The sequence below is a fragment of the Myiozetetes cayanensis genome, unplaced genomic scaffold, assembly GCF_022539395.1.
Source record: "Myiozetetes cayanensis isolate MyiCay16 unplaced genomic scaffold, myiCay2020 scf7, whole genome shotgun sequence".
Taxonomy (NCBI): Eukaryota; Metazoa; Chordata; class Aves; order Passeriformes; family Tyrannidae; genus Myiozetetes; species Myiozetetes cayanensis.
In genome coordinates this window covers 44,850,583-44,876,943 of record NW_026087964.1, presented here as the reverse complement: position 1 = coordinate 44,876,943, position 26,361 = coordinate 44,850,583, and the positions used below count along the sequence as shown (strand labels likewise).

The following is a 26,361-nucleotide window of genomic DNA, read 5'->3' as shown; positions in this document are numbered from 1 at the left end:
CGAAGCTACTGCTTTTTGTCCTGGGAAATTCAGCAGAATAGGTCCAAAGAGCAATTCTGATAGAGACATGAATTTTGTATCCGGTCTTCCAAGTGAAAGGCACATACATTTCAGCAGGGGTCTTGCTGGGACTATGATGACAATTTTAAGATTTCAATTTTCAGTGCTGATGTACTAAGACATTCTCCACTGACACATGAGATCGAGTAGGAGGTAAGAGGCAAAGTAACTGAACTGCTAGACTGCCTGATGATTTATTATTAAATTATAAGAAATAGACAGGTAGCCCAGAACTTGCAATCTCTTGTCAACTTCTTAAATCAGTAGGCCAAATTATGTGCAAATTCTTAGTCAGTGCTGAGCACTGAAAGTTCTTAGGTACTTCCATGAGAAAACTGCAAATCTCAGAGACCCTAAGAATTTGACGCCAAGAGACTTAGAAATGGGTGTTTGCCATCTGAAAGGACTGAGCTGGATTTGGCAAGCATATTTTCACTTGATCCTGTATAATCTTACTTACACCCTCCCTGCACAGCCATTCCCATTAATATCAATTATTTGTTGCCCTGGATCAGAAGGTGATGACATCTGAAATGATTTGCAATGGGATAAAGGCTTCCTAATATTTTTCAACCACTGCAAAAGGCTTTAGTCCCTTTTTAAGGCTTCTTTATGTGCTGCAGGTTTTCTGAGGAAGCTTGAAAATAATATGGATGCCAGAGTTAAGATACAAAGACAGAATACAAGAGATACAGGGGCTAAAGCCCCTGGTAAATCTGTGTCTGCTAATATGCAACATTAATTTCAGGCTACTTTAGCATGTAACTCAAGAGAGTGATTTAAATTACAGAAAATTGTGTGCCTGAAATCCCTTACAAACAAACCAAAAGAGACAAATATAATGCAGAGCCTCACAACATGCCTCTGCAGACTTCCCCACAGATACCAATCACAGTGAAAGAGTGGACTTCACCATAACAACATACAGGCTTTTAGATTTTAGTTAAGGCAATGAGATTTTTTTTTATTTTCCAAAAGAGTCTTGAAAACCACATGAATGGTCAGACATTTACCCACTCCCACTGAGTAAATGCAAAAAAAAAGTTCATCGGCTTCAGTGAGAAAATGATCAGATGCACAATGAGCCAAATCCAGCCTTCAGTTGCACATAAGCAAGCCATTCACTTTGGTGGAGTTATACTGCACAGAATTTGCATTTGAGTATACTGCAATGTAAATCACCTTGACTGCAATGACATATGTCATCTTGGTCCTTTGCTTTTATGCAAACACTCATTCATTCTTTTTGTAACCCCACTTTAATCCTCCACACTTTTCTGCACACCAGTCAAAATAGGTTTTCCAGAAATGAATAAGTGGGAAGACTGGTGCTTGCTCTACTTAACATACTCAAGTTGCTGATTGAATCCACAGCTTGCTAATGGAACCACGTTATATGGTTTCCAAATCTCAAATATTCTGCTCTTTGCTTTTTATAGGAAGAGGAAGAGAAAAACAAGGAAAAAAAGAAATGCCAATTTTACACTACATGAATTGAAAAGCAGACACTTCTGTTGAACCTGTGTATGTGGTTTATTACATGAATTCAGCACTAAACACCAGAGCCAGCAATGAATCAGCTTTATCCTCATTAGATGATGTCAATACTCTCCAGGGGACATGGAACCAATTCACTCAGCTAAATTTTATCAAGGAAATAGTTTGTCTAACACCAAATAGAAAACCTGGTTTCCAAATATAGAAAGTGATTGCTGATTAATAAGCTCAACAATTTTGCACACAAAATGTATTCAAGGTCTATGCAAAAGAGAAATACAATGCTGTTCAACTGCTTTTTCCCAGACCAGACTAAGTCAATCCAGCCTTAAGTTTGCATACCTGCAGAGCTTCATGGATATTGCCATTATAATCAATTATCTCTGTTGCACCTTGGTCACCCTTCTGTCCAGGTGGTCCCTGTAATACATTTTCCATAAAAATTTTGAGACAACTGCCAAAGACTATTCTAGACTCTTAACCACTGACACATGCTTTAACCTGACTGTGTGGTGTTGGAATCCTACTGTACTTACAATATACTATTACAAAACACAACGATTAGCATTAAAATTAAGGTATTGTAAAAAAGAAACAAACATTTTTTTTTATTAAAAAAAGGATAAATAAGCAGGTCAGTACACAGTGACTTGTGCTGCAGTGGGAAAGCAAACATATGAAACTTCCAAGGGGAAATATTCAAGCAGTTCAATACTCTCATTTTGTACTGGCTATGAACAATGTCAGAACATCTGGCATGTAACACTCAGCCCACAAACTGTGAATAGGAGACTGCAATTGCGGTGGGATGTTAAGTCATATTTAAGGACAGTTAGCAACACACCTTCCAACAGAGTCTAGTGCCCAGTTTCATCTGGAGCTTTAACTACAGTTACTGCTATAATTTCAGGTCACGTGAACTGAATCTAAGAGTATAATACAAAGAGCTGTGATGAAAAGTAAACTTACCCGTGGACCTGCAGATCCCGTGTCACCTCTGTCACCTGTATCACCCTATGTAAAAATGATATTTGAAAACAGATATACCATTTACCAGTACATCACATAGTTCTTCCCTTTCAAATATGTTTTCTCATATAAACTGGCTTAAAGGGCCGGCCTCTCATCCTAAACAGAATGTGTATTTTAATGAAAAGAAAAAGCCTCTCAAAATCTGTGTAATGATAAACTTGACAATGATGAATTAGTTCTGTGTGAATTATTAGAGTGCTGTATTGGTTTGGAGTAAGAAATATCAAAAAACAAAGAAAAGACAGATTACCAATTAAGTAATTTGTATAACATCCCTCTTCTTAATGACACTACTATCAAAAGCTTGAAGAGAACACTCACTCAGTCTGAAAACAGCCAGCAACTTCCTCAAAGGTGTGTTTCAAAATGCATAAACTTTTCTTTCTGTGGTCATGACTCCACTTTCTGAACTGTCCTGCTCTGAGTCATTCCCTCCTCTATAAGCACAACGTTACTGTCATCACTAGAGTTTCTTGACTCCCTTTCTGTGAAAGGCTTAAGATCATTGCCAACTTACACAGTTTTTTCTTCCTATTGGTAGTATGTTTGAAATGATGGAGGGAATTTCAAACATGTATGCATTCATAATGCAGCATTCATAGTTCATTTTGTTTCACAGTCACTTTCACAGCAAGCTCTTATGTTTTTATATTACTTGAAATTAATATGGTTAAGAACTGCAACTTTTGCTCGTGTTGAAATCCAGAGAACTTTGGTAAAAGTCATGGAAGAATGACTAATTCATCAGTGAATGACTAATTCACACAACACACAGAAAATATGGGGCTAATGAAGACATTCGGAGAGCAGGCTGGTGGCAGAGCATTGTCAAGGTTGTGCTATCTGCCTTTCCTTCCAGTGTTTCAGATTTTCATGACAGGTATGCAGGTATAATGAAAATCGTATGTAATTTTTTGATAAAAAGGAAATTAAAAGGGATATCTTTATAATTTTGGTGCACGTGGGAGATGCCCAGGTAGTATTGTCAAATGAGAGGCTGATTTACTCTTCTACTCTCACTCTGATACTTTAATCCTCCCATTAGTTTTCCAATGCTTCTTTCTGGTGAGAATGAAAGAGGTTAAATGGCACTCATTTAATCATATCCTTAAGCACTTAAGGCTACTCTTCAAGGACTTTACAAGTACTGCAAACAGTCTCACACACAGCTTGCACTGTCTTGTCACCTTTATTCTGACAGTAGAGTCAATAACCGCCTAAACAAATATATTTTCATTTTGCTTTTGCTTTGAAGGAATCCAGTGAGCACAGTACTTGCACAGCAGATAAAATAACAGAAAAAACATACATTTTATCTCTCCATATGTGTGAACCAACTATATCTATTGATAGACGGGTGGATAGATAAATATACTCAAAGTGGGGGTTTTTTAAGTAGTAAAACAGCAATGCAACTGGCAGCTCTTGCCTTTGTAGGACTTCTGGTCATCATATGTAGGACTTCTGGCCTGCAGTACTTGGGACTGCACTGATTCCTAACTCACCGAAGTGTGGATCCACAAAATTATGTAATAGCACAGCCAGGTGTTGGATCCTGGCATGTGGATATCAGTTACACAGAGAGAAACCAAGTTGCATGAGGAAAACCAGAGCAGAGTGGAATGGATGTTATAACAGAAAAAGGATTAGAATCATAGTGTTCAAAACATGTAAGTTTTGACTTTAATATCTAAAGTTGAAAGTGAGAAGGTTTCACTTATAAAGAACACTGCAGATTGTTACATGTTCTTTTAAAGAGATAAGTGAAGTTTCTGTGAAATGTTACAAATAATTGATCCTAAAAATCATCATAGTAATTACTCTACTAAAGACAGTTTCTTTATTACTAACCTTTGACCCTTTTGGGCCTCTAGATCCAGGTTCACCTGTTTTCCCCTGTTTGAAGGAAGATAGGAGAGAAATCATAGAGAAATCGGAGTGCAGAGAAAAAGAAATTAGTAATGACTAACTACAGTATGAACACCAGAAACACTTCATTTGATATTATGAAGATAATGAATCTGTAAAGGCACTGAATTTAATAGCACCCAAATTAATATATTCTTTAACACCAGAGTGTAAAGGCCACAGGTTCCACCCTTCCAAAGGAAAAGCAGTATTGGTGTTAGTAAACAGTAGGCATCATTAACACTGGTTTTCAGGAATGGTCTTTGTCATTCCATAGCTCCTGAAAAATGATAGCCAAGAGATATAGTTAAATATTCTAACATACGGAGATTAAAATAAAGTGTTAGCACAATTTCTTTTCCCAACGGTTCAGGTGAATACAAACTCACAGGCCAAGGAGGGCAAAATTGGCCTTATTATTTTCAAGACGCATTAGGAAAGAAAAACTTGACAGTATTGACACAGAGGGAAATATTAAGACAATGCTAAAATGTAGTTAGACTGATCTCTTTCTCAGAGAGTTAGAAAACAGCATGCAAAATGGATTTTCTCTGCATTCAATAGCGACACTGGTCAAAGAGTTCAAACACTGATGCTGCAAGTTAGGGACCTGGAGGTCAGGACTTCAGCTGGAATGAATTAGGCCAATTTCATGACAGCGTATGTAGGTAGTGCCTTTACTTTGTAGACCAAATAAGAGTCTATTCAGACTGCAGTTCCACAGCTGTGAACACAAAACTGCCATTGTCTTCTGGACTGAAGTAGAGTATTTGACAGCATTTCCATTTAGAAGCTCACTCACCAAGTTTTGTTCTACTTCTCAGCAGGAAAAGATGTGTTCATATGGTGTAGAACTAACAAAACACTTCCATTATAAAATCAGACTGACCTTTGGTCCAGGGACTCCAGGCTCACCTCGCTCACCCTTCCCAACAGGGCCTGCTTCTCCTCTGTCACCCTATTGCAACAGATACACATATATGGAAAATACTAGGCAGTCTTTAGCACACATCAAATCAGCACAACCAAAGAGACCAAGCCAACAGAACAAACAGAGGTTTACTTTTTCTGTATTTTCAGTCTGGTGGGTAGTATCAAAACTCTAATCCCTGTACACACTTTCAGGCCATTTTTCTAAAAAACACCACATTTATGAAAATACAGTTTCTTTAGTCATGCATATTCTGGCTCTTGAACAAGTCAGTTTTGGAATTCTAACATGAAAAAAGAGTATTTACTAATCTAAAAGTTGTGAGACAACATCTGCCCTCAAACTTTTTGCATACATATATATATGTGTATATATATATATGGATCTATCTCGAAGCTCTGGTCCATTAACTATAACTTTCCACATCTTCCTCCATTAGTACAGTCTCAGTCTCTACTACTTGCTGAGGAAGTTGAATTTGACATCAGTTCTAGGGGCTTCACACCGAAGTGTTGGCCAACTCCCCTTACCTTTGTTCCTGGTAGCCCTGGCAAGCCAGGTTCTCCTTGAGGACCAATGAAACCTGGTTCACCCTTTAAAAATACAGAGGAATGTTAGTTTATTTATTTAGCAGTATGTAATTATAGTAACACTAGTTTCTTTTGAATAGTATTCCCCCTGTATTGATTACAGCTCTCCAGCTGTGATGCAACAGTTACATAGAAGTACTTTTCATCATGGGTTACTTTCATCAGCATAAATTCTTGTGGCAAGCCATCACACAGCACATGAAATGCAAATGAAGCAGAAGGTGTTAAATATGGGTTTCATGAGGTTAAGCACTGTTAATATGCAACTTGGTCCGTAAAGCAACACATCCAACTAATCAAAGCAAGTCTGACGGCAGGAAGAGGCTTCTGAGCGTTCCTAAACTTAGAAAGGGACAGTTCTTTTCAGTCACATATAGCTTTCTAATGCAGCACATGAATAGATGGGCAGAGATGGTAAGAGTATGACAAAGCAATGACAAATGGAGAGGCCAGATGGTACTGTTGTAATGTGTTGAATCTCCTTTCAAGTCAGAGACTTGAAGCACCGTGGTATTCTCCCTCCTCATTCTGACAGTAAAATACTTCAGTTCTCTGCACCCAGACATCTTCTCTGGCTGTGAACAGCTGAGAATGAGCCACAGTTCTCCCCATTGTCTCTCTATTCTGTCCCCTTCCTTCACATTCATTTGTACAAACAGAACAGACAAATAGCAGGAATCAAGCAGAGCTGCAGCAGAAACAGCTCTGAGCCACTGAGTAAGCCATATTTTATTACCTATCTCCATGCCTGAAGAGAGATAATGGAAGATTAATAAGCCATATGCTTTCCTTCACAAACTCTCCTGAATAAAGTTTCCTGCTAATTAATCTTGCATTTTTTCCACACAAATTTGAATCAAGAAGATATGCCCACAAGCTACTATAAATTTTAAAATCAGTAGTGTAACCTAATTAATACTTATTTATTAGCCTTTTAACTATAACCCTGAACTTAAAAATTACCCATCAAATGCCTCTTATTACCCATCAAATGCCTCTTCAAATAGCTAAAAGACAGACGTATCAAAATCCTGTAGTGATACAATTACTGACAACATACAGAGAGTGCATAGGAGCAGTTGAATAATATTTCTCTTCACCTCTTTCCCTCCTTAGAAACACAGGTACGCTGCACAGGGTGAGCAAATTATGAAGTATTCTTGCAATTCATCTGTGTTCTCATCAGCAATCCATCACTAACAGCTCAAAGCAATCCCATAACCAGAGGATCTTTCATGTGGCTATATCGAGGGCCATAGAAAGCACTCAAAGACTCCAATTTAGGTTATTAAAAAATACAAGTAAATAATGAGCTTTCTTATGTAAAGTTCCAGTTGGCCATGGTTGAAAATATGGCAACAAAGAAATAAACTGAGACAAATATGTCACAGAGAACCTTGTGGGTTTTTTTGGCTCTCATACAAATAACCCTTACAGTTTATATAAGTCTTGCACACCAGCAAGAGGAACATAAGGTTCCATCACTGCAGATGGAAGCACTTTAATGTCAGTAAATGAAGAACAATGCAGCTTCACTCATTTATTTTAGAATGAGAAGGTACTCATTAGATCCATATTGTTATAACACTGAATTTTGCCAGGGCTAATTTCTTGGCCAGCTTATTATGACTTCAGGCAGATGAAATATGCAGTGACTACTTGACTTAATCTTTTCAGGGGTAAGGCTTAGAAGTGTCACTCAGAGGTCGATGCACAGCTTTTGAGTCAAATTCTTGCTCTTTGCTCAGGACTATACCAGTTGCATACCACAAGAAAACTTCTGGCCAAAGTCCAAGAGGAAGCCCCACCTTCCCCCAAAGTCTCTAAAGAAGTTAGAAAAAGATGCTTTGCAAAAGCTAGTGCAATTTATAATGGAAGAAGCTGGTGGCTTAATCAGGATAAGTACAATACAGGTCTTACATGGCACAGAGCTTTCAAATGTTTTCAAATGTGGACTGGAAAAAGCAGTGTGTTAGCAGAGACTAGGAACTGGTTGTCTGAGTAGCAGCTCTGCTGAGAGAGACGTGGTGGCTCTGGTGGATGCCAAGTTGAACATGATTCAACACTGTATTCTTATCAGACATGGAACAAACCGCAGCAGTTAAAACCTGGCTACATCAAGAAATGCATGCAATTCTCCCTCTATGCTGTGCTAGTGAGGATAAGTAGATAAAAAGACAGATCTGATTTGCCGTCTGAACTAAGTTTCTAAGTAAAAAGACAACATGTTTGGATGATTTGAAATTAAGCCATGTCTTCTCTAATATTTCAAATCTCTGAAGTGTATCCATGGTATAAGGCATTAAGTAAAATTCTCAATTGGGTATTACTTCTGCAATATTCAAAGTTAGTGGAGGTAACAACTGTATCAAATTTGTTTCTGCCATTTCTGTCTCAGTTACTCAGAAGAGAGATATTTACATGAGAAGCAATGCCCATTCCTCTTACCACTTGTATCCTGCCATTATATTCTGCAAATATTGCTGACTTCATGCTTTATGCTATCTTTTGAGCCACTCAGATAGAAAAAAAAATAAAAAGGAATCTATCAAAATTAACATTGACAATGACATATGAAATGTAAAGAAAACACCTTCCTCTCAGAAAGGCATGCTGGTGTCCCTGTTACACAAAGGTAAGGGAGAGACCATCAGGATTAGTCCATTATGAAAACAAGATTCCAGAGCCATAGAGGAATGTGGTTAGAAAATAAAGGACTAAGAGTTTTAGCTTTTTGTTGTAAATATATGACATTTATGATTTAGCTGGCATATAGGTACAGGAAAGCAAGAGTGAAGGCTTGTTCATGACTATACTTCGGTTTGACAATATTGCGGCTCTGGTGTTCACTGAAGCACCTCCTGTTCTTAAGTCTCTTGCTTAAATGAACTCAGAATTTCTTCAAAACTACTGTGAGATGCTGAGAGGAATGCAAGGATTCAGAGTAACAAAGACTTATAATACTTTTTTAAACATCTCACTGTAACTCCTTACAATAATATCCAAGCTTTATCCACTAAGAATTTGCCGCAAGCTTCTTTGCCTGCCAAAGCTGGGACAAGGAATAGAAAATCTGGAAAGAGGAGTTAAACAGTTATGTTTTGAAAGACAGGTAAGGAACTCCCCCATTTGAAATACTGTTTGGTAGCTGTATAGAAAGGCATCAGCAAGTGATGGCTCTTTTGCATGTTTTACTTTAACCCTGTGGTATACACTGCTTAGAAACCACCACACTGCACAGGATGTCAACAAGACAAATTTCAGCACTCAAACCTTGTCTACTTTTAGGACTTGGAGCAATCTGTATTAATCACAACACAGGCAGATTGGTATTAAAAAAAATCAACAAGCTTTTGAATTTCATACAGTTTACAGAAGTGATGTGTTGTGATTTTAAGAATAATTTTTAGTGGCTTCATATGTTGATATTTTAACAGACTACCTCTAACATGTGCTGTCTGTAGAAATACTAGTGGGTCAGATAGCAAATTATACACTGCTATTCACGAACAATTTTAATGTTCATTTTTACCTCTTACCATAAAATGTCCAAACCATTAAAGGGCCCTATAATGGCATGCTCTACATCTACGGTAATGCGAGCTCCCTCAGAATTTAATTTTAAAAAGCCACCTCAAAATTTACTTCACAGGATAGCCAAAGTTTCATGAGGATTATTATCTAGATATATTCATAACTGGTTTTCACAATGATCAAAGCTTTTATGAGCTGAGGTAGAGACTAGCTTTGATATTAGAGGTTAACCCTAAGATGCACTTAAATTCATGCTCACTGTCATCTTCAAGTTTTACGGAACTGTTAATTGGCTAAAACTTGGACTTATGCCTAAAAAAGGTGCAACCGTTGAAATACCCTTTGCAATGCTGATTGCTGTTTGAAACACCCCTAATTTGGCAAATGTTTATTAAAAATGTCATTCTAATACTATATTTTGTCAGAATTAGCCTTCATTGCACAGCTGAGACACCCACCACCAGAAGTATTTGAAACTTTGTTCTCACAGACAAACCTAATCCAGGCAGTGCTTGAAACAGACAGCTCTGTGCTGATACAATCAATCAGCAGAGAACAGTAGTTGTTGGATACACTGTTTTCCCACTGAAGGTTCTTCCTTCTGCAATTATTTTTCTAATGACTATAACACACATTTTCCCATCCAGATCAGTGTTTGCCTAAAAGAAGAAACCTGTGCTACAGGAAGGCACCCAAACCACCAACTTTCCTGTAACAATTAAATAAATTCACTTCCATTTCTGAATTTACTATCCTACTTGTTAAGTCTCAGGGTCACCTTACTATTTTCAGCTACAAGGGATTACTATATTATGTTCTCTATGTTATAGAAATGTGAGTAAACCAACCTTTAGTCCATGAATTTGAAAGGAGTAATGTAACTTCCATCCTTACTCTTATCTAGTGCTATGTAGTAGAATTTGCCAGGGAAATTTAAATGTCAAACTCTTACCTTTATTATATAGTTCACTGGTCCTGAAATATTTTGTTCAATGTGTGCCAAGACCATGAAGTTCTGGACCTCCTGGGCTGACTGGCAGGTGTGCCACAAGTAAGGGCACACACTTTTCTCTGGTGTTCTCTTAGAAGTCTGAATGTACCAAGATCAGGACTCGCGTGTGCACACCTCTGAGCTGGCAAACCATGCCAAAGCATCCACAATTTCTGTGGAGGATTCTGGAAAAGTGGATCCACCCCACCTTTTCCATACACAGAAAACCCAGCTGTGTGGGCTTAAGGAAAACTATGACCATGCTTGAACACATAGCTTTGGACAGGCTTGGAGCTTCCAAACTCCTGCCTGTAGATCTCATGGTTCTCCAAAAATTCCTGTGTCTGGCATGGGTCAACCTGCAAATTCTTCAGGAGTCACAGACCTTGGGAGACCCCAAAGTGTCCTTTCTGACAAGCACTGACATGGAAGGGTCCTCATTTTAATCACATCAAGAGACCAAGTTATGCTCGTCTTCAGCGTTACCATGGCTCACTCGTAAGCATATTTTAAACAAAACAGTATGATGCCCTTTCCTTGCCTAACTCTACTGAAAGAATCCTGCAAAGGTGGAGATACATAGAAGAGCTAGCAAAAAAACCACCCAAAACCCAGATGCAAGACAATTTGGGGAACAGATATGAAGTTACAATAAATTGGATTTGGTTCACTGGTGCTTGTGTTGATTTTCTGGAAGTTGCCCTCTGCTGCCCTAAAACTTAATTTCTGAGATTGCTATCTAACCAAAATACTGCAGTGCCTACGCTCTGGAGAGGAGTGAGGGCTAAATTCTCAGGAGCCTGGAACAGGGCAATCCATGGTGGTTGATGAAGCTGTGCTTGCTCATGCCCTGCCTCTGTCTGCAGCACTTAGTTGCAGTGAATTTCTCAGAAATTCAGCTGGCCTTAGACTGTACAAGTCAGAGAGTATTTTTTTCACTGCAAAGAGCATTAGAGGGACTTTATATATAGCCTGATGTCCATGGGAATTCTGCTCTCAGGAGGACTACAGTATTCAGCTCCTAAGAAGGAAATGAACAAGGTACAAGGAAATCTGATAAAAAAAAAAAAAATCCCTAACCCCATTTTTTAAGGTCTTGCTTAAGGCTTTTCATATCACTTCAGAATTGGCTCCAGAAATTGCCAGTTAAAACAGGTTGTCTGGCTCACTCATCGCATTTGAAACAATATCGTTACTCCCTAATCAGTCTCTAAAGTTAGAAAAACAATTGTGGTTTAGAATTTCCAAATGCATATTTAGTCTTTATGATTCATTTAGAGTTAGAGAAGTAAAACCTTACAACCTGGCTAAAATCCTGAAGCTTCATAACAAGCCCCTATTTGCATGAAATATATTGCTTTTTAGTGAGCCTAATTTTCTCCTTGCTTTTAAGTTCTGTCTTCTCAGCAAGTAAGTTGCTTTGGGAGAGTATTAACAGAACCAGTAATAATTCTGATTAATTCTGAATGCATTGATCATATAATGGACTTTTTACTTAAAGGCTAATTATAATTCAAGTCAGCATGGTAACTACTTTTGAGGATTAGAATAAAAAAACTTGTTGTAATGAGCACCTAATTTTTAATTCTTTGCAATGACTGAACTGCTAAATGGTGAAGAGTCTGGCCTCAAATTGTTTTCTTTAAAAAACAATATTTAACAAATCTCACAAATTTTTATGGCTACTCTGAAAGATAAAGAACTTAATGGCATACCCTCATTTTCCGACCTTATAAAAATGTTTATTTGAGGCAAAGAAATACTTTCAGATTACTGATGTCAAGTTTTCTTTGTGGATGACAAAATTCTTGGTTTCTTAATACAGCAAGATGATGGACTGTCAGATTATTCAACCATTTTCAAAATTTTGGATTTGGATTTTTTTTGTTGTTGTAAAAAGAAAAATTAAACTATGCTATAAAACACATGCTGTGAAATAGTTCATTATAAGCTCAGTCTTCCAACTAGTAATAGCTTTAGAGGAAACAACATTCTGTGTTTCAGTTACTTATGTTTTAGCATTTTCCATGACAGAAAATGAGACCTTTCAGGATTTGGAGGATACAGGTTCTGACAGATTGATAAGAGCTGCATATATTTTGAAGAATGCCCCAGTAAGCACTCCTGACACATGCATACCATCCAATGTTGATGATGATTGCATTTTCTGGCCTTGATTCTCAAAATTATTTCTGGGAAATTGCATGTTTACTCTATGGAAGTGATTACCACCATAAAATATGGAAACCAGAGAGCTAGGAATGAAGGAACATAGATGTGTAACTATATACATACAGATATATGTTTGTATGTATTCTTCCACTCTGGAAAGTGAATACTCAAAATGAACTGCACAATTGTGTAATGTATGTTACCCAGCCATGAATAGAGCTACTTCTGAAAACCAGCCTGCCAAATGCAGATATTTAGTCCTATATTTTTAAATCAGTTACCATTTGCACTCAAAACATGCATCCTTATAGTCTACTTCTCAGTATTTAACCTATACTAAACTACGCATTTCCCTCTGCTCAGGTAGATGACCCACTTTCAAGAACACTGTACGTGAGTAATGAAAGATTGGAAATTCATTCACACTTGAATATTTCCACATAGATATATATATATATATATATATCTAAGGACAGTGCGTATCAGGGAGAAATTAATTCCCTCAAATTCCAGTTGCTGCAGTTAATGTGTTCAGGACACCTCTGTATCCAGGATTTGGAGTTGTGTGTCACAAAGTTGGGTGGTCCCTTCCAGCTCCTGAGTCCAGGCTAGAAAGAGTTCTGAATATGGGGACCTATTAGATAAAAATGAACTTAAGCCTGGGCAAGAATATCTGAGTACTGGAGAAAACGGAGAGAGAGACAAGCCCTGTAGGTTTCCTGTTAACAGTGAATGACAAGGAAGGAAAACAGGAAGAAGAATGGAAATATCAAAAAGAAAAAATGCATTAGGTAAATGTGCACAGCTGTCCTAAGAACTCCTGGGAGAAAAGGGGAATTTGCAAAACTTTTCTGTAGGTGGTGAACAGCATTGACTCCAAAACGAAATGCTTAGAGCTACCATTTTCTTCAGATTTTCTTTAATTTTGCTGCCAGATGATAAGAGCAATATCTAATAACACACAAGCTTTAACAACAGTTGCTCTCTTTTCTACAAGCGTTTAAATAGGACGTTAACTTCTGTGCATCCAGCTTGAAAATTCTGTCTCTCATTTTCTCTGAAAGTTCTCTTTTGTAACAGAACTAACTGGGTGAAAGTAGTAATAACTCTTCTAGAGCTTAAAAAATAATTTCTGTGGAGCAGAGAGTCTTTCAGTCTTTACATGGATTTAGGAAAGTCACAGGGTAAGATTTCTGAGTAGGTACAGAAATAAAAATAAGTACTGAAGAAAATTAAAATTGTTTTTGCTTTCATAAAAAGAAAAGGACATAAACTTGATTCAAATTCCCATATCCCTATCCAGGTTCTTCTGAAACCTTGCTCAAGCATAGCCCCAGGGAATTCAACCCTAAGTAATTGTACAGAAAGATACAGTATGTTGCACAGAGGCAAGTCTATTGAATCAGCCAGTTCCACCAGATTTTAAAATACAGAAGGCTTTCCCTACCTCTCAAAAGCAGAAGGACTAAGAAGCCTGTCTTTTCTCATGTCAAATCATTCAGCAATTCTGTTTGCTTGAAGAGGATAAAATAAAAATTTGTATGCACTCATAAGCTTTGGTTCGGTATCTGTTTTAAAAGTGGAGGGACAAATGCCAAAAATGTCACTCATCCTGCAAAAAGTGCTGCTACTGAGAAGAGGCTTGTGTTCTGTGAAGGCTTCTCACTCAGTGCAGAAGTTGAGAACTGTACAGCCTAAATTCCAGAAAATGCAATGCAGTGGATTTGAGAGATGTCTGACATTAAAATGAGCAAGGGTATGCATTACATTACAGTAAGTGCTGCTTTGTATGTATCTTCCCACAAAAGTTATGAGATAAAACAGATATATGAAGTTTGTGTTTCACAGACAGGCTTCTGTGTCTGCTTGGCATCAGTTGGGGGATAGCAGAGTGATGAGTTAATATTCTGTGTTTAGGTGCCTTACTTGCCTCCCAAGTGACACGGTGGAACACATTCAGGGGCTCATTAAGTTTCCAGCCATTCCTAAACAGCAACAGGTGCTTGAGTAACGTTTCTCCAGTATGTCACAGACAGCTTCTTCACTGTCTTGGAAACAACTGACTGCACTTATGTTTCCTCCACGGCACCAACTGACAAGGAGAGATCGAAAAGGAACAGGAAGAACTCCCAAAACATCCGCATGTGCATAGTGAATGGGTCTAGAAAAGTAAGTAATCAAAGACCCTGCTGCATACTCTGAATTCAGATATGATACTTGCATGTCCATCCAATGTTGCTGCTCATTCAGACTCCAGTATCACATTCAATCGAGTCCTAACAGGTTCCCAGGAACACTGATTAATTAATTGAAATGGCATTATAAGAAGCTGAAACTTTCTCAGTGATTAGTATCTATTAATCCTTTATGTATGTTCAAGCACACTGGAATGAATGTTTTGGGAAGCTTCTTCAACCATAAGAAGAAAGATGAGATGTAGCTGGACAGATATGGCCCATTGCCTGGCATGGCATTTGTGTTTTCACAGGTTGGTTTAGCATGTGTAAAGAGTATGTCTACTGTTACCTAAAACATTTCATAATAAACTCTGCCACCACAGAGATTAATTCACAAGGAAGTAAATTTCAGTCCAACTAACAGATTTAAAGAACAGGGAACTTTCTATCTAATATTTAAGAACTATATCCAGGAATCTTTTATGTGTAGAATATCCGTGTATCTTGATCTACTTTTCTTTACCTCTCATAAAGTTTGGAAATAGCCTGAAAAATCTCTGCCAACAGCTACTGGGCTGGAATGCAAATTCACAAGAATGTTGTCATTCGTTTGCTAGGAAAAACTTCCCTTATGGAAACTTACATATTGTGACAAGTTTCTAGATGTTGTAACAACATTGTGAGGTGTTTGTACTATTTCTTTGGCACTATACATACCATCACCGCAAATCACTATTAAGAGAATAGCAAAGACATATCTTGAAGAGTTTTATAAAGTCCTGAAAAATCCTTGAAAATACTGTAACCAACAACAGTTGAAACAATCAGGAAAAGGAGAGAACAAAAAGAAAAACAGGAAAAAAAAAGAGAAAAAAAAAAGACAGTAAAAAAGTCACTGCTACAAATAGGATTCCTCTCTGTTTTGTGTGGTAACAACATGATAGTGCCAAGTGATTGCAAGTCCAGACAATTGGGTTTCTTATCCTGTCACTGCTATTTTGAAGTAATTTTCAATCAACACCAGTTCCCCAGAAATTTATTTTTCAGTAAGATAATGCTGATGTTGTTTTTGGAATTTGATGTGATGATTTTCCCCTGGTGAAATATAAATCTTTGCTAAAACAGAGGGTGAGAAAAGGGGGCAAATACTACTTTTTCTTTGCTGAGGAGTGCCCATGTTCCTAACTCCAGCCATTCTCCGGTTTCTGTTACCTCTTCTCATGCCTGATGTTCTCTACCTCTTCTCACTGAGACACAGATCTCAGTGACAGAAAAATCCAGTTTGTTTTTTTTTTTACAGACTACTTAATTACATAGAGTTTACAAATGCCTTGAATTGAACAGCACCCATCCTGTAAGCCTGATGGGACCAGATATGCTTTGCTCTCTCCTATGCACATTCTGCTAGCGGGCTTGTCACCATCTAGGGTGCAGACAGACACCTCAATGCAGAATTGCACTAGACAAAATTTCTTCACTGAAACACCACCACTCTCCCTCTGGACTAGATTTTAAATAGAAGACTGCATTTTCCTAAATTATTAATATTTAACCAAATGATTCCATTTTACTCTGCAGGCAACTGCACTGTTTTTCCACTGGATCCACTGAATTCGGAAACAAATTTTCACTGGGCAAAAATCCCACACTTCATCCATTTTTCACTTCACTTCTTGCCTTTCAGGTGATTTTGAAAGCCGCCCCTCTGAGCCAGTCTTACTGCCAACAAATAATTTTCCCAGAGCAGATGCTCAGACGTAGACTTTTTTATTTATTGGTTATATGCATGGACACGCAAGGTCTGCATGAAAATGGAATCCCTGAAGACCAACCACAACTCCAGTTGCTTTTGGCAAGTATTCCCAGGATGAGTGCCCCAGGCAAGTGCCCCAATGACCTTCAACTGAGCTACTCTTTGCTCACTGTTAAAGTAAATAGAATAGGGATTGCTGCCAAAGGTCCTTACAAAAATAGTTTAACCACACAAGACTCTCCTCTTACATGATCTTCACTAGTCAGTATAGGATTCATTATTGCAGAAAATGAACAACCTCCCTGGGAACTGTATTTTCAGCTGTTACAACACACAAACTTTAATATGCACATTCAATTCTTCCCATAATTCATTAGGAACACAGAAGGGACATTATGCTTCAATGCTGCGGCAATTCACAGGTCCCTTAAGAAAACCACTGCAAATATTACATTCCATTACATAAATCCTGAATCCTACCACAATGGACAAGAATTTGGTCTCTGACTTATCCTCCTTGTTATGGGAGAAGTTATAAAAACTATCTCCTCGAGGCATATGCAGGCCCATGCTGGAATGCAATGATTTTGTTTCCTGAAAGAACAGTCTTTTCCATGAAGGAGAAGTGACCATTCTAATCCGTACTCACTCAGGATATGTGAATCCACTCGCTCTGTGCAGAATTATATAGTTACAGCTCAAACTGTCTGCTACTCCCAATACAACTACTTAGAACTCAATCAACCACGTGTCTTTTGTATCAACTTGCCTAAAGATTCCAGACAAACTGGAAGCCAGGGACTAAACCAGGTATTGGGTCAGGTACTGTATCTAATACTGACAAGAGTTTTACTAAAACATTTTGACTTGTCAGTGGAAATCACTGCTGTGTAATGGAGCACAGAGTATTTTTATCAACAGAGCCAGTTCTCCACAGCCTGTGTATAATTAATGCAGTTCTCTGGCTGGAGGCTTGGTAAATTCAGTATACTGAATTGCTACTGGAAAGTACACATCAAAGTAGAAACCAAGTAAAACTTTGATGACAAGACTCTTCCATTAAATAATAAAAAAGAAAAATATAAAATCCTCTACTATTTTAGATTAAAAAGGAAACCAAACCTAGAATGCAATGTTTTAATTTTTTATCTCACATTTAAATGTAAGCTACACTGTTTGTCTACTCATAGACACTTAATCAATTTTCCATGGGAAACCTTTTTATGCCAATCCCCAGTTTTATACCAGAGACTCAGAAGAAGATGTAAGACAAACACAGTAAGTCCATTTGAGCCAAATTCTTGCAGTTCCCCCTTTTTGTGATGTCCCCCCCAATGTAACAGATACACAGTTTATTTACCTTTATTCCAGGGAGTCCAGGAAGCCCAGGAAGACCTGGTTCACCCTACATGGGAAAATTACATAATATTACAGACATTATTCAGTTATGGTCACTATCCAGAAAACACCCCCGTAAATTGTGCAGGAAGATAAAAGAGCGTAAATGACTGCTAGTCAGCTGCAGCAGGACTGATATTTTCAAAATAAATGTCCTAAATGTACAATGAGTAAGAGTTGTGTTAAAAACTTAGGTATCTTCTGGGAACCTTGGATATGAAGATGACACCCAGATTGAAAATCCATGTCAGGAAAACCAAATAGGAAGTCTCATTAGCCTTCAGCAAAAGAGAAGAAAACAAGCAGTAGAGGTTCACTTTACATATTGCCATTTAAGTTCCAAACTTACAACAAATGGTTAATTCTGTTCCATTCTCAACTCTGAGCTAGATATTGTGCTGTGTAACTGTCTGATTCAGCTACAAAGCAATTCAGAAGAGCTCAGTTTAAATTGCATGATTCAAGCAGGACTGCATAATTATAACTGGGCCATCAATTTTATAGAGCTATCCACAGCATCATTTCAGAGCTTGCTATTTATCTGTGAATCTACACGGTGTCATGAAGGACAGTGGGAGTGTAATCTTTTACTGCTTTACCCAGAAAAGCCTTGCTTATTTAAAATTGCAATTAAAAGAGCTACAGAACTGCATTTGCAAGGGTAATTTTGTAACAGATATTCAAAACGGAATGTATTAATTCAGAAATTAAGTTGAAATTAGGCTAAGACAAGAATGACAACATTCCCACAAATGGTCATTTTGAGATATCAGCTAAATGGAAAAATTTTGTCCAGGGAAATAAAGATGATGAAGAGGAAAAAAAGAGCAATAACATGTGAAGAAATCATTATTTTAAAGGTTGGAGATTTTATTTTAATACAGAGGTGGATTCTAACCAGCACTTTGGATCTGAATGTTCCCTGAACTTTCTGGAAGCTCAGGTTTGAACTCGGAAGCCAACTTTTACCTTTTTAATGAGTTGAACTATATCCCAGACTTTGTACACTCCTTTAAAGAAATCCAGATTTCAACTCTGTGGTTTGGGCTGATTCATACCGATTGTGCTATTAAAATATCTTACATGTCTGTGTACACACATGCTTACATACACTCCTACACTCACATAAACACATGTATACGTACACACACATAAACACATGCATACATAATAGAGATGTTCATCAAACTACAGTACCCAAAGATGCTTCTTTGAGGCAGTAATATTGAATAGACTTGAAATGTTCATAACAAAATTACATTCTAACACAAACTGAAAGACACAATAGAGAGGCTGTGAATCACTTTACCAAATGGAGTGATTTTGAAGTGGTATAGAAGGAACTGATAAAAGCTTCTTTGTGCATTTTAGTTTCTCCAAAATTCTAACTGTTCAAATTGCCTAAAAGCACAGGAAAGATTCCAGTCTCAAAATATTAACTATAAAATCAGATAGAAGAACTGAAGCTAGGATGCCATTTTCAACAGACACTATTATTTTTTGGTATGCTGACTAACACTTTCTAAAGCAAAAAATGGGTTATCATTCTTGCAAAAAACCAATCCTTTAAAAGGCCTCCATTGAACTAACAAAATGTTACCTCTAAACATTTCTTGCGTGCCATACATACAAAACTACTACCAAGAACTTTTCTCATCTAATTGTGGAGGTACTGTATATTACACTTCTAAGCACAGCATTTGAATATTTACAATTGATAATATAATAGTATTGCTGCAGTAGGTCACTATTTAATTTTGGGACAGAGGTAAGCCTCCGTAGACTCACACATAAGAAGAAGAAAGGATCCAGCAAAGCCAGTTCAAAGTCACAGTAATCTAAAACAATTAAAATGTCCCTCAAAGATACATTAAACAACGCGAAACACAACTAAATAAATCACTATTTCTTAATTACAATTGGTACTGCACATGAATGTATAATATTTTCTCTTCTGGACCCTTCCTAATATGAGTATGATTTATGAGAAGAATGATTTTTAAAGAAGCCAAGGCTGTACACTAACTCTATGTCATAGTGCTCAGCTTGGCACAGCAGGTCATCCTATCACCTCTGCACACAATACGGCACACAACAGCCTTGTCAGACTGCTGAAACACCGCCTCATTTCATTTAATGTAAATAATATTCAGGTGGGCAGCTCAATATAGATCTATCCTTAGACGATGGATAAGGAACAACTAGAAAGAGAGGAAGAAAAGAAGGAAGATACAGGAAGGAAACAGGAATGGGACACAGAAGAGGGAAAAGTATTCAGATGATGTAGATGGCAGAGACATGCCTCTAGTTGGAAAAAGAGCCCCCCACAATCTCTGGTGGGGTGACAAGTCCCTGCTAAGTAGGGGTGCAGAGCAGCAGACGTGGGGCACCTGTCTGGAGGAGGCACGCTGTGTAAGTGCATTATAGGAGCTGTTGGTTTGGGCTGGGACATGAACGTGGCACAGTGGAACCTTATGATGCAAATGGAAAGAACACAGTAAGGCCCCCTTGGTGTGAACAAGATGCTGAGATTACTGAAAGTCTGAACTGTGTAGCCCTCACTCATCCATGCTGCCTAAATGAGATCAAACCTGAGTGCCCGTGGACTGAGATCCAGGAGTCTGCTGATAAATCATTGCTAGTTTTGCCTCCATGGCAGCCGCCTAATGACAGTATGAATCTCCACGGGCTCTTAAGTGCATTTTCTGGTTTATTACCCAAGCAAAGCATGCAATGCAGAATGCACACACTGAATGACTCTGTACATTAGATAGCTTTAAACAACTTCGATTACCTCTCCTAATTAAAACTGTATTTTACTAGAGAACTGCATTTGCAACCATAATAGTCTTTGTTTAGTATCTTATAATTGATGACAACTATAATTTCTCAAACAAAAAGACTTAATTTCTTATTTATTTCTTATTTATATGTGGTTTGGGGTTTTGCTTAGTCACCAAAAGATCATGAGTATTAGAAAACGGTTGTGTCGCCATCCATTATATAGAATTTTAGCTCTTGATTGCCTGTCTGGAATACCTGCTAGCTCAACTGGCAGTTGGACTCTGTTCTGCTCTGGCAGCAGTGGCTAGTTTTCAATATTGTAAGAGGTAAGAACGGTGCCGATGGCTCCTGAGGGAAACCAAGTATTGCAATGCAAAAAACCCAGTTCTCTCATTGTCTCTTTGCTCTCCCTGCAGGACCTGCCTCCTACTCTCATGAAAGGGAGCTGAATGCACAACATTCACTGTGTTTGATGTACTATGGATTAAAGAGCAAATTCCCCAGCTTCAGATGGCCTCATGCAGCAGAGAGTCATTATAACTCCTGCAGAACCTTTACTTGCAGAAGCAGCCTCAAGTCACACAGCACCCAGGGGCATTTCTTCCTCTGAAAGGAAGAACAGAGCAGAATTACCTGCTCTTTGTCCGTCCAAACACACCACATGCCTCTGACAGTTTGATTCCCCTTACAGGAATATATGAAAGGGATTCTAGTCAATACTTATTTTGTTCCCCTAACAGGTACATGTGGAAAAAGATTCTAGTCAATACTTATTTTCTTCCTAAAGAGATGTAATAATGTACCATAGTCTGAAGGTTAATAGTCAGTCAAACATGCAGGGTTAGCTTGTGATCACTGAAGAAACAGAGCCATTCTTTGTTAGTCTCACCAGCTGCAACTGCGTAGGCTTTCAATGCAAGAAGTGTGCTGTGGCTAAAAGGGAAGGTGGGTTAGTCTGATACTGCTTCTCATGTTAATTAGTATCATCATTCCTGTGCTTTTTTAAAATACAAAACGAACATACACCAAATCTGTCCAGGCCTTGGCCAGCTAAACTGTACTGCCTTGGGCTGATTCTAGTACAGGGGCCAGGGGTAACATTGACGTAACATCGTTTATCACAAATTCAACAAAAAGGAAAACTGAACAATTCCAAGTAATACCTTTTGTCCAGGCCGTCCGGATTCACCAGGTTCACCCTATAAGAAAACAGATGAAAGATGAGATCTGAATAAATGAATTAAAGATAGAGATTAGAAAACTGTAACATTAATGATACCCACAATGTCTGTGACGCTGTAAAGTAACATGGACCAACCACCCCTCTTCTACCTGCACAACTGCTTTAAAAGTACATTACCTTGATTCCTGCAGCAGAAGAGCCAGGGTCACCCTGATACAAAATCCACAAGAAATAATCACACTTATTACATATACAGTTTTTCAGGAAACACTTATAACAAATCATGTAAGACTACAGCAACATTATATGGCAAAATAACTATACAGCAAGATTGCCTGTTCTCTGTGCTGCTACACAGGAATTTAACTAATGAATTCAATCAACGTGATTCAGAAAAGGAACAGTATTGTTGTCAAGATCGTGCAAAGAGATTTAGCTTCACTCATCCAAACAGTGTAACAGTTAACCTCAAATTTCACAACTAATAATGTAGATGTAATAACTGCAGATTTTGTATAAATGTGCTTCACAAAGCCAGAACATACTTTGACATCTCTAAATTGTTGATCTACATTTAAAATGATTTACTGCTATTTGCACAGAATCTGAGCGATGATTTTGACCTGATTCTACAGATGGCAAGTGTCAGGTCTCAACTGACAAATTTTTTTGTGCTAATGAAGACTCACCTTGAAAAAAAGCTCCAGGGACTTAGGAGTTTATCTCCATCAGGGCTGGTCATAGCTCTATTTCCTCAGCACTTCAGCATATTTAAACTGATAGGTCCATGCACTGATACACAATACCTTACAGGATGAGCTAGCTACAGCAATTTACATATTCAGGAAAGGTCTCTGTTCTGAGGAGGCATCTTGCCTGTGCTTCACTGAATGGACTGGATTTGAAAGGCAGTGATATGTACAAGGGCAGAGGATCAGTGAGCAGCTTGGTGAAGGAAGCTTTTAGCTGCCAGTTTTGTACAATTAGCACAGGATTCTTAAAATTCTTGTACACTCAATTAGCTTTTTTTTTTTCTTAAACAACACGCGAAAGAAAAAAGAAAAAAAATACTGAAAGGCTTTCTAATCAAACTATACACTACTGAAGATGGCTAGAGTAATATATATTTGAAAAATGGTTTCATTATTCATTATTCAAAACAAATGTACATCATTTGTTGGAAGTAACAAGTTGCTACATGGCAGCAACATCAAGCTCCCCAACAGCCTGCTAATGATTTACGTAGGTAGAATAGAAGCCAGTACTGTAATCTACTTTGAAAATGTGTAAGACAAATATAAATGCTTAATATTTTTTGTGCTACAATACAAATAGGGATATCCACTCCTGACGTTTCAGTGAAGCTGCAGGAAGCATTCTGTGATTGCCATAGCTTTAAAGGTGGTTTGGGTATGGAGTCTCTTTAGTATTATCTTACAAAATTAAATGGTACCAGTTTACATGCTCACTGTCCTTTAAAGAATAGCAGTACACAGCTACTGCAGCTTGCTCTTGTGTAAAGAAAACACAAAAATCAGTATTATGAGGGGTTGATACATGCATGGAAACCTGAGCTGCCTCATTTTGATAGACATGCATGAGTGATACTGCTAATATCCCTTACAAGCATGTACAACTGAAAGCCTCAAGGACTTTTTATAGCTATGAAGTGGCAAAGCAACTGGTAAGACACATTAGCCAGTTAAACATTTTAAAGGGTAATGATGGATATGGAGAATATAAGACACAAAACAGTTACAATCCACCTTCACACAAGATTAAAAATTAGCATCAGATTAAAGAAAAAATTACAGTACAGCATGTTCTCAATTCACTGATGAGTCAAACAGTTCACAAATGAAGAAATTTTAGCAGGTGAACACATGAAAAGAAGGAATATACTTAGTAGTTTCAAGGACCAAGGCTACAGTGGAAGAATACAGAAGTCACGTCTGGCATTAAGACTGTCTTCAAAGTAGGACAATTCAACTTCAACAAAGACACCTTAATTCTAAAGTCTCAGGTCAAGAAGTAAGCACCCAAGTCCACATCTGAGAGTTACTAGGTACAGCGGTTGAGGAAACAAAACTAAATTAACTGCACAAACAGGAATCTGCTCCTAAAGCAAGTCTGAAACTGTCGTCACTTGGTATCTCTCTTTCTTATCATATAAATAAAATTTAGCATTTATCTCACAGAAACATCATTTAAGCCTTTAAAGAAATGTTTTTAATTTTTATAAACTGTGGATTAAATCTCTTAAGCATATGTGTAACGATTGACTGCAATGTTCTCTGCATTTATTTACATAATATTTACATAAAATTAATGGCTTGTTTACTGAGCAGGAAGGGTCTGTACATGCATGTGCCTGAATACCTGAGAACTGAGTGGATACCAGACTTATCTCATCTCTGAATACATCCAGCAGCTCTCTTACAAACACACTTTAAAAAGAGCCCTATTAAGTCTTATAATACAGACAAAAGTACAAATAAAAAAGAAATACAGAAAAAAAGTCTGGAGTCTACCTCTGGAGCATATTTATTAAATGTGTCTGAAATAGTCATTCTGATTTCCTCTGCCATTTAAATGATTAGCAATTTCTGGGAAAGTCATGCTGAATTACACATAATGATCACAGAGCAAAAAATTCCTCCTATGCTGAAGAACAGGAAAGAATACAAACTCTGTAAAGTAGCTCAAGTGTAAAGTAATGACACCAAGTTTAATGCTTAGTCCTAAATTATCTGTCAAAAACCACCCTCCTAAGCTCTTTAGAAAGTGCTGTTTGCAGAGTTGTCTATCAGGAACTTTAAGCTGCAGCTCTCCTATAAGAACTGGTGGTTTGTTGATTTTTTTTTATTCCTGGGTGGCAGACTGTCTTGTAGGCAGGGAAGATGGAGGAAAAATAATGAAAATCAACAAAGTCACAATTCTGCTCAGTCTTGCAAAAATTAATGCAGAGGATTCTAACCCGTTATGGTTAAAGCAATGCACTCCAAACAAACAGAACATATTCCCATGTCACCACCCCACCTCTGAGACTCACATGAAACCTAAAAGAAATGGGAGACTTCTGCATTATGAAGTTCAACAGGTTTATTGAAATTTCATCAGATATGGCAATATCAGAAGTCTCATGATGACCTATACTTTCAACAGGTTGATCCCAATTAGACTGCCAAACTGCTGAAAGCTCATATAGAAATATTTAAAACTTGGGCAGAAACAGGGAGACGTGCACACTGCTGATCACAGTGCAGTATGGGCATTCTAGTGGATGCAAGCTCCCTCTCACAGCTGATAAAGTGGAAAAGCAACAAGTGAAGCAGCACTAGGCTTCCCAGAGAGATTATAAACTTCCCATTTACTTGTTGCAGAACTACCTAATCTGAACAACAAGCTCGTACTTCTAACAGATTATATTCTTAAACCACATAAAAGTGGATCAAGATTATGTTACTGACATACATTGTGTAACTAACTAAATAAGGTTCTTAAGACTTTCATCTGGGTTAATAACCATGACTGCAGATAAAGCATTATTTAAATGAACTTTGAGAATCAAATAACTTGACTATTTTTAAATCTGACGTCTTATTTTTAATTGCTGACTTTAGACTATACCCCAAAAAATCCTTATGTTGTTTTAAGTTGTAGCTTTACTGTATCCAAAGGTCCTGAGGGATTTGCATGCATTCCCTACCAGCTTGATAAATCCGTCATAAATTTCTCCTTGCACTGAACTGATGTAAGGTGGTTAAGCATTACTCATGTGAGGGTACAACAAAAAATTTTTATGTTTCTGCTAAAGTGCAGTCACTAAAGTAAATGTTTTTAGAAGGATATGAACTCAAAGGTGATGGCCAGAATAGATCAGTATGTGTGACCCTTTCTCCTGTGCAACACAGGCTTTACCCTGATTGCTAAAAACTATGACTTGTTTAAGTAAAGCACATTGAAAACCCATGTTTGGGGTTTTTTTTTTCAGTGGTACAGCGTAAGTCTCACATAAAATGAAACTAAGGAAAAAAAAAATGTGACCAAGTCTCTTCTTTAGTGATTTCTACAACATCTTGGTACTTTTCAACAATGAACCAGCAAGGTATCAAGTGAGGTTACTGTTGCTGTCACTTGGAATACACATTTAAAGTGTGTTTTTATCTTCAACTATTGATTGTCCAGCAGCCGATTTTGGAGGGAAGTTACCTATCACAGTACCATAATTTTTGTCCATATTAATGTTGGTCCCTTCTCTTTGAGAGAAACACAGAAGGGGAAAAATTAAAGGGAATAAAGGCATCAGAAATGGCTTAAATCAACAGACCTAATTCCAACTGACAGGCTG

At 37.7% G+C, this 26,361-nt stretch overlaps 1 protein-coding gene across 1 annotated transcript in view; it reads right to left on the bottom strand.

The window, feature by feature from the left end:
- COL25A1 (collagen type XXV alpha 1 chain) overlaps positions 1–26,361 on the bottom strand; it is a 306,336-nt gene that overhangs the window by 33,061 nt on the left and 246,914 nt on the right. Inside the window, exons 16-23 of the mRNA XM_050338528.1 lie at positions 22,188–22,220; positions 21,991–22,026; positions 18,006–18,050; positions 5,959–6,021; positions 5,387–5,455; positions 4,441–4,485; positions 2,527–2,571; positions 1,900–1,977 (exon numbers count right to left, since the gene is read on the bottom strand). Coding sequence (XP_050194485.1) covers positions 1,900–1,977; positions 2,527–2,571; positions 4,441–4,485; positions 5,387–5,455; positions 5,959–6,021; positions 18,006–18,050; positions 21,991–22,026; positions 22,188–22,220 — 414 coding nt within the window. The remainder of the gene's footprint in view (positions 1–1,899; positions 1,978–2,526; positions 2,572–4,440; positions 4,486–5,386; positions 5,456–5,958; positions 6,022–18,005; positions 18,051–21,990; positions 22,027–22,187; positions 22,221–26,361) is intronic.